Source organism: Grammomys surdaster, unplaced genomic scaffold, assembly GCF_004785775.1.
Source record: "Grammomys surdaster isolate TR1022 unplaced genomic scaffold, NIH_TR_1.0 143, whole genome shotgun sequence".
Classification (NCBI taxonomy): domain Eukaryota; kingdom Metazoa; phylum Chordata; class Mammalia; order Rodentia; family Muridae; genus Grammomys; species Grammomys surdaster.
This window is the reverse complement of record NW_021604601.1, coordinates 3470018-3487551: the sequence shown is the minus strand read 5'-3', so window position 1 is coordinate 3487551 and position 17534 is coordinate 3470018. Positions and strand designations below refer to the sequence as shown.

Here is a 17534-nt window from a genome sequence, read left to right as displayed (position 1 = left end):
ACGAAAATAGTTTGCTTCCAAAAGCCACTTCTTGGTTCAGAATATAAACAGAATAGATAGTGTTTAGAGCGGAAATGATTTTCACACACCAGGAACAGGAAACTCTCCAGAGTCTCACACACATATCCCATTCCACTTCAGGCTGACATGACCAGAAGAGTAGTTTCTGCTTTCTTGATTCAAATCTGAATCCAGAGCTTCTGAACCAACAGTTGCCCCCACCCCCCACTCCCATCCCCGGTGTCATAGCTTTGAGGCATCAATCATAGAGTCCTGGGGCTACAGAGATGGCTCAGTAAGTATGCTGCATGCTGAAAAACCATCAGGACCTGAGTTGGGATCCCAAACACCCACATCAAAGCTGGGCATGTATGTTTGTAACCCCAGCACTGGGAGAACAAAGCTAGGTAGATCATTGAGGACTCAATGGCCAGCAGATCTAGATGGAAGGCTACGTACAGTTCAGCCTCACCAGCAGACCCGTCTCAAAAAGTAGGTATTGGCAACAATAGAGGACTTCACAAAATTCCTCTGACCTCCACATGCATACACACAGCACACAGAGTTCTGACCACATTCCGGCCTCTGGAAGTTCAGCTCTTTCATCAGGAAAACTTGAGGCAGATCTCACATCTCTTCTCAATTAGACACGTCACCTTGACTTTAGTCCCAGAGTTAATGCTGTACAGAGAAAGAAAACCCTGCATAGCCTGCAAGTAATACACAAGAGGAAATGCTCTAAATGAAAAAAATGCTAGGATGTCTGTTAAGTAGGCTCTGTTTTCACGACTGAACCCATGGGGATTAGGTTTGCCCACAAATACGAGAAGCCATGAAGAAGTGGCTCAATTCCAATGAAAGCGTACTTCTCTCTCACTTGAGAAAAGATCACAGTTGGCGCTTTGTGCTGGTGTACCAGCTTTTCCTTCATCTGCAGCTGCTGCGACCCAGGGGTCCAGAATGATTACCAGAGCCTCTGCCATCATAACTAAATGTCCTAACCAGTGGGGACAGAAGAAGAAAGGCATGCCCCCTTTCAGAAGAGTTGCTGGATGGGTTGGGGATGTGGCTTGGTTGGTAGAGGGCTTGCTCAGCATGCATGAGGGCCTGGATTCTATCGTGACCACCTCATAAACTGGGTGAGGTTGACAAGTGTCTGTAATCTTAGCACCCTGGAGGAAGAGAGGCAGGATAATCAGAAATTCAAGGTCATGCTCAGATTCTATAAGTTCAAGGCCAGCCTTAGGGAGAGAGAGAGAGGCAGATAGGAAGAGAAAGAGGGAGAGAGAGGAGCGAGAGGGGAAGGGAGAGAGGCACATACATATAGAAAGAGAGAGAGGGGGAGGGGGAAGGGGAAGGAGAGAGAAAAAGGGAGGGGGAGAGGGAAAGGGAGGGAGAGAGAGAGAGGCACATAGAGAAGCACACAGAGAGATACACATATAGAAAGAGACAGAGAGAGAAAGAGATGCAGAGAGATGAGGGGGATGGAAGACTGGGAAAGTTAAGAACTTTTGTGATTCTCCATGATCCCCCTCAAGCAGAAAGCAGCACTGTTCAGAATTCGTCTCTAGGCAGAGGTGAGCTCATGCCATGTCATCTGTGTGACCATCTGCCTTGGGCCTTTTCTTGAAGAGAGGTCAACAAACATGGATCTGCCCTAGGTAGGGCACTGACAATAAACCAAAGAAAGACTCTAGCCTATGCCAGTGGAACAAAGAGTGTTTGGTGTGGCTGGCTACTTAGAGGAACACAGGGGACCCTCAAGCAACTGCATCACAGAGGAACACCCCCAACATCACCCCTAGCCTGAGTGGAGTGACCACCAAGGGTAGCTGCATTGCTGGAGCTCACCGTCCAGTTTGAGGCAGCTCTTCTAAAGAGACACACTCACCACAAGGCTTGGCTGTTTACTGCTCAGATGTCGTCCCAGGGAGGGGCCTGGTGAGTCCTTTGGCTTTCCCGAGAGTGTCCCGAGCATCCCTTGTAAGTTGCTTTAGCTTCTTGAGTCTTTCTGATCTGCCCCCTTCTCCCTTCCAGGTGCCTTGCAAGATCTCTACCTTCTGTTTTGAGGCCAGGAGGTGGGAGGGACAGATCTCTGACTTCTCACTGAAAGGTCTTATGGGGCACTCAAGAGAGTCACTGAGACAAACTGTGGGGGACATGGAATTTATTACTAAGCACGAAGGACAGACAGACAAAAAAGAACAAGACAGGGACTCTGAGGAGAGCACAGGCCCCATAGGACAGCAAAGTGGAAGCTCTGAAGAGAAGCATCAGGCGTGCATGGCAGAAGTCAGAGACTTCTTATTCTGTCAGTGGAATGTTGCATGATGGAATGCTGTTTTAAAAAGTGTTAGACTGGGGCTGGAGCAATGGCTCAGCGGTTAAGAGTACTGGCTGCTATTCTGAAGGTCATCGGTTCAATTCCCAGCAATGACATGGTGCCTCTGAACCACCTGTAATGGAATCTAATACCCTTTCTGGCATGTCTGAAGACAGCTACAGTGTACTCATATACATAAAATAAATAAATGTTTTTTAAAGTTAGACTCAAGGGAGAGTTTTTCTCATAGAGTTAACTGAAAAGATCAGGTTGTGAACGTCTCCTTTACTGTGACTTCATGATGCCAAAGCTGGAATGAATAGCTAAGGGATTACAATCTTGGTGGGAACAACCTCAACCTGTTCTTATGAACCTTGCTCCAAAATTTTGCAAGGCCAACGAGCATGATGAAACATTGATTTGGGGACCAGGGATGTAGCTCGGTAGTTAGGTGGGTACCTAGCATGTACAAGGTACCAGGTTTGACCCTAACTACTATATGTATAAACTGGAGGTGGTGGGGCACACCTGTAATCCCAACACCCAAGAGGTGGAGGCAGGAGGATTAAAAGTTCCTCCTTGGTTACATAGTGAGTTTAGGTTAGTCTGGACACCACAAGCTCCAATTGTTAAAAAAAAAAAAGAAAGAAAGAAAGGAACAGAAAGGAAAAGAGGAGAGAGAGAAGAAGAAAACAATCTTTGTAATGTACACCTTTTGCTGGGATAATAAGCATCATAATAAGATGTTATATGTACACACAGTGTTCTGTGTCACACAGATAGTATTTGTGTAGCCCAGTGGTTCTCAACCTGTAGGTTCTCCACTCTGAGGTGTTGAACGACCCTTTCACAAGGGCTGCATATCAGATATCCTGCATTATGACTCATAGTCATTTTATTATTATTTCAAATAATTAATCAATTAACTGTTGTTTTTTGGTGTGTGTGTGTGTATGTGTGTGTGTGTGTATGTGTATGTGTGTGTGTATGTGTATGTGTGTGTATGTGTGTATGTGTGTGTGTATGTGTGTGTGTGTGTGTGTGTGTGTGTGTGTGTGTGATAGAATTTCTCTGTTGTAGACTCAGCTCTCCTGGAGCTCCCTCTATAGACCAGGCTGGCCTCGAACTCAGAGATCTACTTACCTCTGTCTCCCAAGTGCTGGGACTAAAGGCGTGTGTTACCATGCCTAGCTTCTATTATGATTCATAACAGTAGCAGTCAAAATTACAGTTTTGAAGTAGCAACAAACATAATTTTATGGTTGGGGGTCACCATGACATAGAGAACTGTATTAGAGGGTTTCAGCATGAGGAAGGTTGAGAGCCACTGGGTTAGTAGTTTTCTCATGCTAGACTCACTTCTTGTACTGAATAAACACAAGAACCAGGCTGAGAGCATCCCTAAGGAGCCAGGAGAGGTAGTACATTTAGGGTTTGCTCTTTTTATTTTTTCATATACAACCAATTCTCTTAGAATTTAGACAGCTGAGGCCAGGCATGTGCCAGCAGATGGCGGGTCAGCAGCTCCTGGCTAGCTTCAGTTGGAAGCCAGAGTGGGCCACATGGAGTCCTGTGTCTAAAAGGAAAATTAAGAATGGGAACTGGAGAGGTGGCTTAGTAGTGAGGGACACTTGCTGTTCTCACAGAGGACTGAGTTCAGTCCTCAGACAGGCAGACACCCACACATACACAGATAAGATACCAAATGAAGAGGTTCAGGAGCTTCTGACATCATTTGATGAAAATATTAATAAAATACCCCTTCAAAGAATTCAAAGGAGTCTCTTTTAAGTGGCCCATATTCACTCATTGCTCTCGTCAGTGTAACGTAGCACAGTCCTGGGGATCAGTCTGCTGGAAAGAATGATGGGAATCCCTCTTTACTCCAACCTCACTGTATCACTAACTTTCAGTTTCATAAATGGCAGTATTTTTCTTTCTCCGTGTCCACGTCTTGCTAAATTTATTCCTAGGTACTTTATAGCGTGGAGGGTATGAATAAACAGGATCACATTCCACATTATAATGCGTTTATTCTTGACATAAAGGAAGGCTATTGGCTTTTACATATTTATACTGTAGCCAACTGGGCAAACTAAAATTTTTATTACTTACGATAAATTTTTCAGTTGGCTTCTTGAATTTTACCTCCGTCTGATCATACATAAATAATAGAAACATTACCTATGCTTTTTATATTGCTCTTTCCTTTATCCCACTGGCTAAGTCTCCAGAGGAAGGGTAGCAACAGTGGTTATGGACATCCTGGTCAGCTTATGGACACATGACTAGGTGTGCCCCGAGGGGATGCTATCCTATCTATTGTGATGCTGGTTTTCTACTTTTTTTTTTTTTTGGTTTTTCGAGACAGGGTTTCTCTGTATATCCCTGGCTGTCCTGGAACTCACTCTGTAGACCAGGCTGGCCTCGAACTCAGAAATCCGCTTGCCTCTGCTTCCCAAGTGCTGGGATTAAAGGCGTGCGCCACCACTGCCCGGCCTTTTTTTGTTTGTTTGTTTTTTAAGTTTTCTACTTTTGATTTTGTTTAATTCTCCTATTGCTGAAGGTCTGTCTTTATCATTTCATTCAGATACCTCTTTTGTCTCTAAGATTTTTAAACTCTGTTTTGCTGTGAGCTAGACAAGCAGCCCACAGGACCTCGAACCCTTATGTGGATTTTGTCGCAGCAGCCTTTGTACTAAAACATTAACAGGGAAATGATGAGAACACCTATAGTTACAGGTGGTGAGAGGCCTGAAGCGTTCAGAAAGCACTAGCGGTCTGCTTTCCCTCCAGAACACCCTTCCCTAAAGATGCAAAGTCCCCCCTGACAAGATACACTAAATTATACTCCTTTAGGAATTCCAAGTTTCCCGACATTCCTTGTCCCAAATTCTATTATGCAACTTGTATAGGAACAGTACTATATTGTAAGGATACCAAATTCTGCTAAAAAAAATGTAGAAAACAACCTCACATAATTGCAATTTTTGAAACTATAAAAGGCAATTTGGCTCCTGCCCAGCATCCAGAGGCTAGATGTTCTTGGCCCAGATGGGTTAAGATAGCAGGCATGTAACGTAATCTGAAAACCTATTGTGCAACAGACATTAAAGAAAATCCCTTAGAAGGCCCATGCAATCGTGAGTTACAAAACTCCAGCTTAACCTCAGGACCACTTTTAAAAGTCATTTTATGTCAACTGCCACAGCACTAATCTCTGCATCACGATGTTTTGACAAGGGCTGTATTTGAACTCCACATTTTATGATGATAAGCAGGACGATATTCCAAGCACGCTGTTTGGAATATACATAAATCCAAACAGGAATGAGCCACAGAGCTTATTTTAAACACATTTGCATTACGTAGGGCATGAAGAAACTGGTCAAGGTCAGGTTGAACATTCCTAGGGTTCCAAATGTTTTTTAAAACGTCTTTCTTTCTAAAATTCCTTTAAAAAAAAAAGACTAATTTTTATTTTATTTGTGTGTTATGTGTGTTTGTGAGCATAGACCATGTGTGTACATATGCCTGCTGTAGAGGCCAGAGGAGAGTGTTGGATCCTGTGGAGCTGAAGCTAGGTTTGAGTCACCGAACATTGGGGCTGGGACCCCATCTTGGGTCCCCTGGAAGAGAATCAAGAGCTCTTAATCACTGAGTGTCCCTCTAGCTCACAACTAAAAATTTGACACAGGGTCTCAAGTAGATTAAGCCTTCCTAGGACCACAATGTAGCTGAAGGTGATGCTGAACTTCTGATCTTTAGCCTCCGCCTCCTGAGGCCAATCATCACAGGTGAGCACCACTGTATCTAGTTTCTATGGCGTTCTTGGGGTTCTACCCATGGAGTTATTAATGTTAAGTAAATACTGTATCAACTGCTTATATCTCCAGTTCCTTCCTTCCTTCCTTCCTTCCTTCCTTCCTTCCTTCCTTCCTTCCTTCCTTCCTTCTTCCCTCCCTCCCTCCCTCCCTCCCTCCCTTCCTTTCTGAGATGGAGTCTTTAAGAAGCTCATTCTATTTCCCAGGCTGGCCTTGAACTCCTGAACTCAAATAATCCTCTGCTGCCCCAGCCTCCTGAGTAGCTGGGACTTGTAGTCACATGCCACTGCAGCAGGCTTTGTTTATTTACTTTTAATTTAGTTATTTGCTACCTCAATAAACCATGTGGTAGATATGTTTATGTTCACTAGTTAAAAGCATACTGGCATTGAAGACAACCCTGCTGCTGGAGAAGCCTTTCATATAACTGGTGTGTACTATTAGGTTTTCATTCAACAAACATTAGTCCTGTAGTGTGCAAACACAGGACTAGATGATGGTGATGTGGACCCGAAGGATACATTCACAGGCAGTAAGAGACAGAAGCAAAAGTTCGGATCAGGGGCCAGGAACTAGGTTCAAATCACTGCTTGTCACCTTGGAACAAACTCTTTCACTCTGGGGCTCAGTCCTCTCATGTGGAAGCCATGGCCGGTGCTAAACTCCTTCAGAGGCTCTTACCACAAGCCAGCGAGTTCTCAGGTGCAAAGCTCTAGTCCAGTGCCTGGCACATGGCGGGCTTTCAGGATGCAATGTAAACTTAGGTCGTGCCGGGCGTTGGTGGCGCACGCCTTTAATCCCAGCACTTGGGAGGCAGAGGCAGGCGGATTTCTGAGTTCGAGGCCAGCCTGGTCTACAGAGTGAGTTCCAGGACAGCCAGGGCTACACAGAGAAACCCTGTCTCGAAAAACCAAAAAAAAAAAAAAAACTTAGGTCGCTCTTAGCAAAGATGTCAGAAACTGCCTGTGTGATTTATAAGCACCACCCCTGCCATCCCCACATAAATAGATGGATGGATAGATAGATAGATAGATAGATAGATAGATAGATAGATAAAATAAAAAAATTACAAAGAACTCAGAAGAATATTGAGATACTTTTGCTCTCTCTCTCATGCTCAGACCAGCCAGGGTCTCAGTAGTTTGCCTTTGGTTTATGCTGGGATGATAGATGGGGTACCATCTCGTCTTGATATACTTTACATTAAGAAAACCCCAATTACTGTTAAATTTTATGAGGATAGAAATTTTGTCTGCATGTATATGTCTGTGTGTCACATGAATGCCTGCTAGCCTTAGACACTAGAAGAGGTCATTAGATCCCTCAGAATTGGAGTTACAGACAGTTGTGAGCAGCCACATGGGCGTGCTGGGAACTGAACCCGGGTCCTCTATTAGAGCAGCAAGTGCTCTTAACCGCCGAACCCTCTTTCCAGCCCAGGATATTTTACATTTTTGAGGGTAAGAAGGTGGTATTGGGTATCTTTTTGGGCATGGCAAGCACTATTATTGTGATGCAGGTGACTGATTCAAGAGAAGTGTCTGTTAAACAACACCCAGTACATTGTGAATCTAAGTTAGAACAGTTGCTATAGAAACAAAGAAGGACTTGTATGCAGGAGCTGAGAGCTGGACACGGGGTTTGTGAAGCTGAGTGGTACTCAACCAGTACAGGTGTCTTCTTAACGAGGGATGGAGGCTATTTAAGAATGATACAGTATTATTTTCAATTGGTGTATGTTATTCCCGCAGACCGGCAGTAAATTATTAGGTTACAAATACCTATTAAATTGTTTGACCTTTAGTTACATAATAAATGGAGATGTCTGGTATTTCTGGGTATGTCTGGGGTACTGTCAAAAAAAATTACTGTAACCTAATGTAAACAGAGTAGGCTTCAGAAGCTTTATTGTACATCTTTTGTGGTAAAAGTATTATTATTGCATGCCTGGAAACGACACCTCTTCCACACCTGGAAAGTGCTTTCCTTTAGAGAAGCAGAAAAAAAGAGATGCCAACTAAGGGGAGTTTAGTTTCTTGTTTCTGTAAAGTTTGTGATGGGGTAATTTTTAGAGAAAATCAGTTTATTTTGGCTGATCGTTCTAGGAGTCAAACAGCAAGTTGCCACCATCTGCTCTGCTTATGTGACACTCGCCTGGGACATGGTAGAAGGGAGACCCACAGTAGGAGGAGACACATGTAGGAGACAGCTTCAAGACACAGCTAAGACAGGAGGGGTGACATCAGAGGAATCAGGTCTGTCCCCGAGCTCAGGAACATTCAAACCAAGGCTTTTAAATCCATTCATCAGTAGGCTCTGCCTCCCAGTATTGTTGCAAGGAATTGGACAGTCAACAATTCAAATTATAGCAGCAAAAAGTCACAGAGGTTTTGATTACATCTCATGTCTCTGCCTCTTCCTGGAGTGAATGGACTCTGAGGCTCCAGCCATGTTAGACTCTGCCACAGAATCTTATCTCCTGTCTATCTCTGTCTGCTTTATAACAAACAGCACTTGAACCTGAAGCACACATGCACACATGAACAACACATTAAGATTTGATGAAGCTAGAGCTGTGTGTGTGTGTGTGTGTATGTGTGTGTGTGTCCCAGCAGGCAGATCTCTGAATTCAAGGCTAGTCTGATCTATAAACAAGTTCCAGGACAGCCAGAACTACACAGAGAAATCCAGTCTGGAAAAACAAAACCCAACCCCAAAACAAACTAACAAAGACTTGGTGAAGTTGACTGTTTAGAGCACGGGGATCAGATAACTTAATCTGAATATTTTCCCAAGTAGAAGACAACCAGTGTATTCCAATCTTATTTATGTATTTTCCATTTTTACATGTATTAAGTGTTTGCCTGAATGTATATACACATAAGTGCCACATGTTTGGTGCCCACTGATACCAGAAGAGGGCATCAGATCCTTGAAACTGGAGTTATAGACAGTTGTGAAACTACCATGTGGGTGCTGGAATTTGAACCCAGGTCCTCTGCGTGAGCAGCAGTTACCCTTAACCATCAAGCCATCTGTCTAGTCTGTATTATTCCTTTGTTGGTATGAAAGCATGTGTAGAAGGGAGAGGCCAGCAGAGAGAGGCCAGAGAACAGGAGTTGGCAAGGAGCTCCAGGACTCAGATATCCAGGGATGCCATGAACCAACATTCCCACAGTGAGGCTTTGCTGAGCATATGGTCTAAAAATCCATTCCCTGGACTCAGCAGCTGCTTGGGTTTGCACATCCCCTCCAGCCAGATTGCTAATAATCCAGTTCTTACCCCTGACATGATATGTATAGGATTACTCAAGACCCAAGAATGAACTTCATAACAGTATGAGGCTCCTGACCAAGAGCAGAGTTTTCTATGTCAACAGGGTGAGCTCCGGGAACCTCAGCTCAGAGGCTGGACACTACTTCAACTCAGATCACAGATTCTTTTTTTTTTTTTTTAAAGGGTGGATGAAATTATAGGAATGTTTAGTTTGGTCTGGCTTTCTTCTACCTAAATGATGGAGCATTTAACATTTCATTGCAATAAAACAGATGGTGAGAATAAGCCAGTAGCTGAGTGTAACTATTCAGTGGATTCCTCTGAAACTCAAGAGGCAAGATTTACAAGCATCCTAAAGGACAAGGGATGAAGTCAAAAGAAAGATGCCTAAAGTTAGCAGTACCCAAGGTCACATTGACTCAGCAATTTTTTGAGAAAGACATTTCAAGGTAGGAGAGTGCTGTGTCAGAATATTATTTTTCCTCCCTACACTCCCATTGGATTTGAATAGACACTATAAGACAGGAGAGGGTGAAGTCTGACTCACGCTCTGGTGTTCAGAGCTGATGGGGATTCAATGACGTCAACAGGGTGGGTGCCTTGTGATGGAATACTGGTGGACATTTGAGAAGAGGGACAGGGAGGTGCCTGTGACCCAGAACTCAGAAAGCAGGGCGAAGAGAGTCTGTTACCCTAGTTTACACAGTGAGTTCCAGGCCAAATAAAGCTATTAAGTGAGACCCTGTCTCAAATGGCTCTCTCCTGGGATGGAGAAATGGATCCTTGGGTAAGAGCTCTGGTGTGCTGCTCTGGTAGAGGACCTGAGTTGGTTCCAAGAACCAATATCATGTGTGCTCACAGGCACCTGTTGCTCATGGGATCTGATGCCCTCTTCTGGACTCCTAAGCCATCTCTACTTACATGTGCCCCCCCCCAACAATAGACAAAATAAACTTTAAGAGAGAGAGAGAGAGAGAAGGCAGAACACATGAGTACAAGTGCAGCCCCCCAAAAGCCATCCATGAATGCACATACATACACCACACCCATGTACACACACATACACACACACACACAAAATCCACATGTACATATAGGAACCCACATACCCCACACCCATCCATACACACATATGGCCACACATCTCACACTCGTACACACACACACACACACACACACACATTCCATGCCTATGCATGCACATACACATACCCCACACCCATGCATATGCATGTACACACAACCATGCACACTGTATACTCTCTCTTTCTCTGTCACTTATGTGCCCTTTGTTGCCTTATAACTCTGCCAGCCAAAAGGGCATCAGAAGATGCAGGTTCTCAGCCAACCCACACTAAAAACAAAAGTCAAATCAGACTTCTTTTAAGACATAGTCTGTGGCACTGCAGCAACTGCGGGGTGCGGGGTGGAGGCGATACAAACACAATCTATTACTGTACATATTAAGACGTACTGGCATGGTATCATATCACAACTATATTGATTTATTCATTGATTTAGGCAGAGGATGGTTGAATCATTGAGACAACTGTGGGCTGGCCTTCCAAGACTACAGGCATACACCATGACATCTGGTCTATTTTATCAGTAATTAAGTAAGTGTGGGTCCCTGCCGGAGGGTGTCCCACAATGATCTCTGGCCTGGCTGGGGACAGGGTGCGAGCAGGGAGGGTCTGTCATTGCCGCTGCCACAGCCTCCACCCTCGGGGAGTCAGGGCCAAAGGGATGGAGTGCGAGCAGGGAGATCGGCTGCCCCCGTCTACATCTCCGATGTCGATGCCCGATTGCTTGCTCCCAGGTGCTTCACTCGTCTCAAGTCTGGTAGCAGATAACCCCTATTGGCTTGGTCTGAGAGCTTGGGGATGTCTCATCTACATGTGGGAGAGCCTGAGGCACTATTCCTATGTGACCGGCGGCCATAGACCTCTCTATAAGAGGGGCTGTGCGGGGCTGAGACTGAGTGAAAATCGCCAGGAGCCTGGAGCGATGCCAAACCCCTTCCGTCCCATGAGGGTCCGGGGTTCGAAGCTTGTGCTTGAACAGGCGCCTAGCTGCCTCTCACAGCCCACTGCCCCACTAGTAAGGACAGGGGAAGTAGACCTTCAAAGTCTATCCATGGATTCCTCTGGCTGTGACTAATTTGGCTATAAGGGCCCTTGGCTATGAGCATGTACAATTCCACGTCCACATTTTCAAGTAGAGGTGGGTCTTTACCTGAAAATTGGAGTCAACAACAATTAAATCAGCTGGGAGAGGGGGAAGGAATGAAAATAAAGAAAAAAATCTAAGGTTTGTGAACAATTTTGAGATTCTTAAAAAATAAATGAGATAAAAATTAAAAACCATAGAATGTCAATGTTATTTTACTTTTCCTTTTTGTAAAAATAACCCTCGGCTTGTGTTTGATGTCCAAGAGAAGTCTGCCTTTCAGTGGTACATAGGAGATTGAGTGGACTCCCATGGGGACCACTGGCTCACCAAAAGGGTCCATTACAGTCGCCGCAACGCTTTCTCTAAAATTCTCATGAAGCACTCTGCTCTCATCTGACAAATTCAAGCAGCTAATTAAATAAACACCGCCCTGTTGTAAGGCTAAGTGGATCGTTGATTCCATTATCTTAGAATAATTATTCGGGGTAGACAAAAGGATTCCTTGCCTGGATGTCAGGGCAGAACTGAAAGTGATATTGAACAGCAGTAAGCAAGAAGACTCTATCCAGGAGATGCCCCTGCCTCTCTCCAGGTTCCTTGTTAATCAACAAAGTACCCGGCTCCCCCAGTGCATCCCACTCTCTGCTGAGGTTTGTCTCCTATAGCACGGTCTGATTTACTAGAGGGTACAAACCGTGTCTACAAGCTGGAAGCAGATGTCTACTACGAAGACAAGAGTTCTGGAGGTCGGTAGAGCAGTAGCTGACTAGACTCTCTTGTTGTGCCGCAATGGTAGCAGACTCTAAGTCTCTGGTTCTCAATCTTCCTAATGCTTTGACCCTTTTAATAAGTTCCTCATGTTGTAGTGACCATCAACCATAAAATTATTCCCGTTGCTACTTCATAACTGTACTCTTGCTACTGTTATGAACTGAATGTAAATATCCGGTATTCGACCCCGTGAAAGGATAGTTTGACCCCCAAAGGGGTCAGGACCTACAGGTTGAGAACCGCCGCTCTACGGGATGCGTACTATATAAATAATTAAAACAAAAATTGTTATCACTCCAAAATAAACACAATTTAAAACAGGACTTTAACTCTTCTTAGGCACGTGTCAGTAACGGGGAAGAGAGGCAATGAGGACTGGCTAAGGATGAGTGGGCGTCAGGCCAGAACTCGACAGGCACAGTGTCACACAACATCTTTTAAAATCCATTTGGAAAGCCCTCTTAAGAGTCTTATTTTGGCTGGTGAGATGGCTGAGAGGGTGAAGGTGCTTGCCGGGCCAACCTAGCAGCCTGAGTTTGAAACTCTAGGATCCTCACTAAAGTGGTGAGAGAGAACTAACCCTGTAAACTGATCCTTTGATCTTCACACGTGTGCCATGGCTGTCTGTCTCTTCCCCTGTCTCTTACTTACGAGCGGACACACACACACACACACACACTTATATATTTTAAAAGGCCTTACTTTACAGACAAGGAATTTGGGGCACAGCGAGTTAACATGACTTTAAGAGAGTTCCAACTCTCACATGGGAGACTCTTACCGTGGGAATCCCCCCTCAGATTACAAGGGATCAGAGGAATAAGCAGTAGTATAGTTCTCTCTGTTTTACAAATCAATTTTTCCTTAGATATCATTGAGTATTATAGCAAAGGGGAAACTGAGCCCCAGGAAAGCTCTTGCTTCATTGCTACCAAAAGGAGGCTCCCATTCCACGACTTGAAACCCTGGATCAGTACCACCACCTCTCAGTGTCTCGGTCCTCATCTGATCCACCCTCACAGTGTCTAAATAAGGAAGTCTTCCAAGAACACTCCCATAGTCAAATGTCTTGTCCAGGCCACAGGAGGATTAATGTGCTTTGCAGATACCATCAACATGTATCTCTAAAGATATTTTGTTATGATGATGCATACTCTGTAAATACCTGCTTGATATTATGAGGCAGGGAGCTCCGTCAGCATGAAACAGAGTGCTTTATCCTGGAAGCCCTTTTATCCACAGTCAATACAACAGAAGCTTTTCACTTAAGTGCCCATCTCTTCAGTATCTGCCTTTCCCCAGCCTCCTCAGCCATTAGCTCTATAGACTGCTGCTACTCACGCTCAACCAAGCAAATCCAGTCAGACAGTGTGCCTCGACACTCCTGTGGACTCGGTGCCTAACCAGCAAAGTATATGATTGAAGAGTCACACAGGGCTTTGAAGGGTAGAATTATATAAATCCTCTTTTGATCCCGCCTTTATGTCTACAAGGGATTCTTAAATCAGTCTTGATGACCCCAAATGAACTCTGGGATGTCACCGGATGAAAGTGTACATCTAGATCTAGCTTCTTCTGCCCAGCAGATTTTTTTTTTTAACTAAAAAAAAAAAAAAAAATCTCATTTTTTGATACAAGGCTGATGGTAAGTATACAGGAAATAACTGATATACTTGATTATGGGCATTTCATGATAATGAGAACTGTCTGCCTGCAGAGGAAAATCTGATAAAACCATTGTAGCGTTGGAGGAAGTGCTCTTCCACAGTCCTTGCTCTGTTTTTCATTTCTTCATAGCTTTACCATTATGGCCTAAGATTATGGCATGTCACCGTGGGGCAACCGCTATGGCAGGTGCCCCCTCCTGACAGCACCAGACAGTATGAATCTACCAAATACAACCTGAGTAGATCGGCTGGAAACCTCCCTTCTATTGGATCATGAAAACACACCAGGATTCCAGGAAGAAAAAACAAATCATCTTCTTTCTTTCTTTCTTTCTTTCTTTCTTTCTTTCTTTCTTTCTTTCTTTTTTTTTTTTTTTTTGAGACAGAGTTTCTCTGTGTAGCCCCGGCTGTCCTGAAACTCACTCTGTAGACCAGGCTGTCCTCGAACTCAGAAATCCGCCTGCCTCTGCCTCCCAAGTGCTGGGATTAAAGGCGTGCGCCACCACTGCCCGGCAAAAAAATCATTTTCATGTTAGTCTTATGATGGCTGCTAATAGCTCAGTCTGTGAACATAATCTCCTGTGCATATACCACTGATAAGAGATTATTCCACAAGGCCTGGTGTTAGCCCTCTTCTGCTAACCACTGGATTCTTGGTTCTGAGCTTTGAATGTGGTAGGTTCTGAATATATACCCAATGCATGACTAACTAAGATAATTTCATTAGCACCATTTTGCAGATAGAAAACCGAGATTCAGTATACTTAAAAACATGTCCAAGGTCATTCAGATGATGAGTATTAGAGCTTTTAAAGGCCGATGTGCTTGACTACAGTCAACAATATAATTGTGCTGTTATAGACCAAGAGTTCTCCAGCACTGAGACCCTCTACAAAGAAAAGAATAAAGAACGAGATTTCATGTCAACACTCGATCCCAGTCACTATCTTTTCAATTTCATCAATATTTTATAATCATTACTTAAAAAAACCACTTACCCACAAATCCTTCTTCGCCGACCAATTTCAGTGCAATTTTATCAGCTAACACTGATGAGTTGCCGTGAGCGATATTGGCAAAGGGACCAGCGTGCACAAACACAGGTGTCCCCTGCAGAATAACGAGAATAAATTAGAGCCCCAAAGGAAACAGAAGAATGGAGACCAAACTTAACTTGGGGACACAAGGCACCACAGAGTGCTGGGTGTGTAAGCTTACCCGATGTCACTCTGCATCTTTCCTGTAGAGTCAAAGCACACTAAGAAATCTAAAACTACTATGAGCCAGTTAGGGTGGAGAATGTCTGTAATTCCAACACTTGGGGGTAGAGGTACAAGGATTAGTAGTTCGAAGTCACATGAAGCTACAGAAGGGTTAGAAGCTAGCCTGAGGGACAGGGGCTCAACCTAAAGATAAAAGCAGGGCTGGGGGGAAGGCTCAGGCAGTTCGTGAGTAGAAACCACAAGGACCTGAGTTCATATCCTCAGATCTCACGTAAAAGCTTGCTATGGTAATGCCTGTCTGTAACTTTAGCATCTGAGAAGTGAGGGAGGGGGAGGAGGCCAAGACAGGTGGATGCTGGGAAGTTGTAGGCCAGCTGCTCTAGCCAATCAGTGAGCTGGTGAGCCATTGGTTCAGTGGGAGACTGCCTAAAAATCAAAGTGTTGATGGACAGAGGAAGATACCCACTGTCAGACTGAGGCCTCCATGTATACATACACAAACACAAATACATACATACACACAGAGAATGACAAGACAAAAGAAAAACCTTTAAATCAAACCCAAACCAAAGACACCCTGATCGACTCAGACACCAAGTATGTCTCCAGTCTCTGTAGACAGAATTAGCCTATAGGTAATGCCGAGCAAGAGACAGAATCTCTAAGAATGCAGTTACCTCTGAATGCGAGCGAGTTTGATAAGCTACAGTCTGTTGCCTGTTAATCAAAACATAAGCTTTGGACCTTATTTCTTCCACATTATATATTTAAAAAATAACTTAGGGGCTGGTGAGATGGCTCAGCAGTTAAGAGCACTGACTGCTCTTCCAGAGGTCCTGAGTTCAATTCCCAGCAACCACATGGTGGCTCACAACCATCTGTAATGGGATCTGATGCCCTTTTCTGGTGCATCTGAAGATAGCTATAGTGTACGCATATACAAAAAAAAAATAATTAATTAAAAAATTGAATCAAACCCTGGCAGTTTAAGTAATATCTTCAATGTTCTTTTTTTTTCCCCAATGAACAATTAGTCATGTTAATAAAAAACTTCCTGCATTCAGGAGGCAGAGGCAGGCAGATCTCTGTGAATACAAGGCCAGTCTGGTCTACACCGTGAGTGTTAGGCTAGTCAGGACTGTATAGTGAGAAGAGGGGAGGAGGAGGGAGGCAGAAAGGGATGGATGGAGGAATAGTGGACTGGGGAGGAGGAGGAGGAAGAGGAGGAGGAGAAGGAGGAGGAGGAAGAAGAAGAGGAGGAGGAAGAGGAAGAGGAGGAGGAAGAAGAAGAGGAGGAGGAAGAGGAGGAGGAAGAAGAGGAGGAGGAAGAGGAGGAGGAAGAAGAAGAGGAAGAGGAGGAGGAGGAGGAAGAAGAGAAGGAAGAGGAGGAGCAGGAGGAGGAGGAAGAAGAAGAGGAGGAGGAGGAAGAAGAGGAGGAGGAGGAAGAAGAGGAGGAAGAGGAGGAAGAGGAGGAAGAGGAGGAGGAAGAAGAGGAGGAGGAGGGAGAGAAACATTCCATAATCCTGGCATTTGGGTAGTTAAAGCAGGAAAGTTTAGGAGTTTCAAGTCAGTATAGATTTATATGAGATTTTGTCTCAAACAAACCTACAAAGAACTGAGTATAAAAACCAACATAACTCATGAATTATGAAAACCAGGCAGGCCAATTACATATAAAGGACAAGCTTAGGCTATTTTTGTTTGTTTTCAACTTCTAGGCTAAAGTTGCTTTCGCATTAAAAAAATTTTCTGATTAAATCTTTTTAAAAATGATCTATTTTACATGTTAGAAATCTGGCAATTTATTAACATAACAAAGAAAAAGAAAAAAAGACCCACTATGGGTGAAATGAACGAATGATAGAGACAATTTGTTGTGGCTATGTAGGCAGGGTGTTATATAGCCCGGGGTGGCCTTGAACACGCTCTATAATCAAGGATGTCTTTGAACTCTTGATACTCCGGTTCTATTTATTAAACACTGGGATCACAGCCAAGTGCCCACCACACAGAACTAAAGTTTACTATTAAAAATTTTTTTTAAAGAGAGCATGCAAAATAATGGGTTTCTTCATGACAGTTTAATACGTGTATACTGTACTTTGTTTATGAGCAGGCTTAGTAGTTACTATGCTACGTAGGGTTTTTATTACTATGATAAAACACCATGACCAAAAGCAACCTAGAGAGGAAAAGGCTTATTTTAGCTTACAGCTCTTAGGTGATACTCTGTCACTGAGGAAAGTCAGGGCAGGAAGTTGGAAGCAGAAACTGATG

The 17534-nt window shown here is 43.9% G+C and overlaps 1 protein-coding gene across 1 annotated transcript in view; it reads right to left on the bottom strand.

The window, feature by feature from the left end:
- The window catches only part of Mthfd1l (methylenetetrahydrofolate dehydrogenase (NADP+ dependent) 1 like), a 179831-nt gene that overhangs the window by 79508 nt on the left and 82789 nt on the right, over positions 1-17534 (bottom strand). The window contains exon 20 of the mRNA XM_028764348.1: positions 15033-15144. Within this exon, the coding sequence (XP_028620181.1) occupies positions 15033-15144 (112 nt within the window). The remainder of the gene's footprint in view (positions 1-15032; positions 15145-17534) is intronic.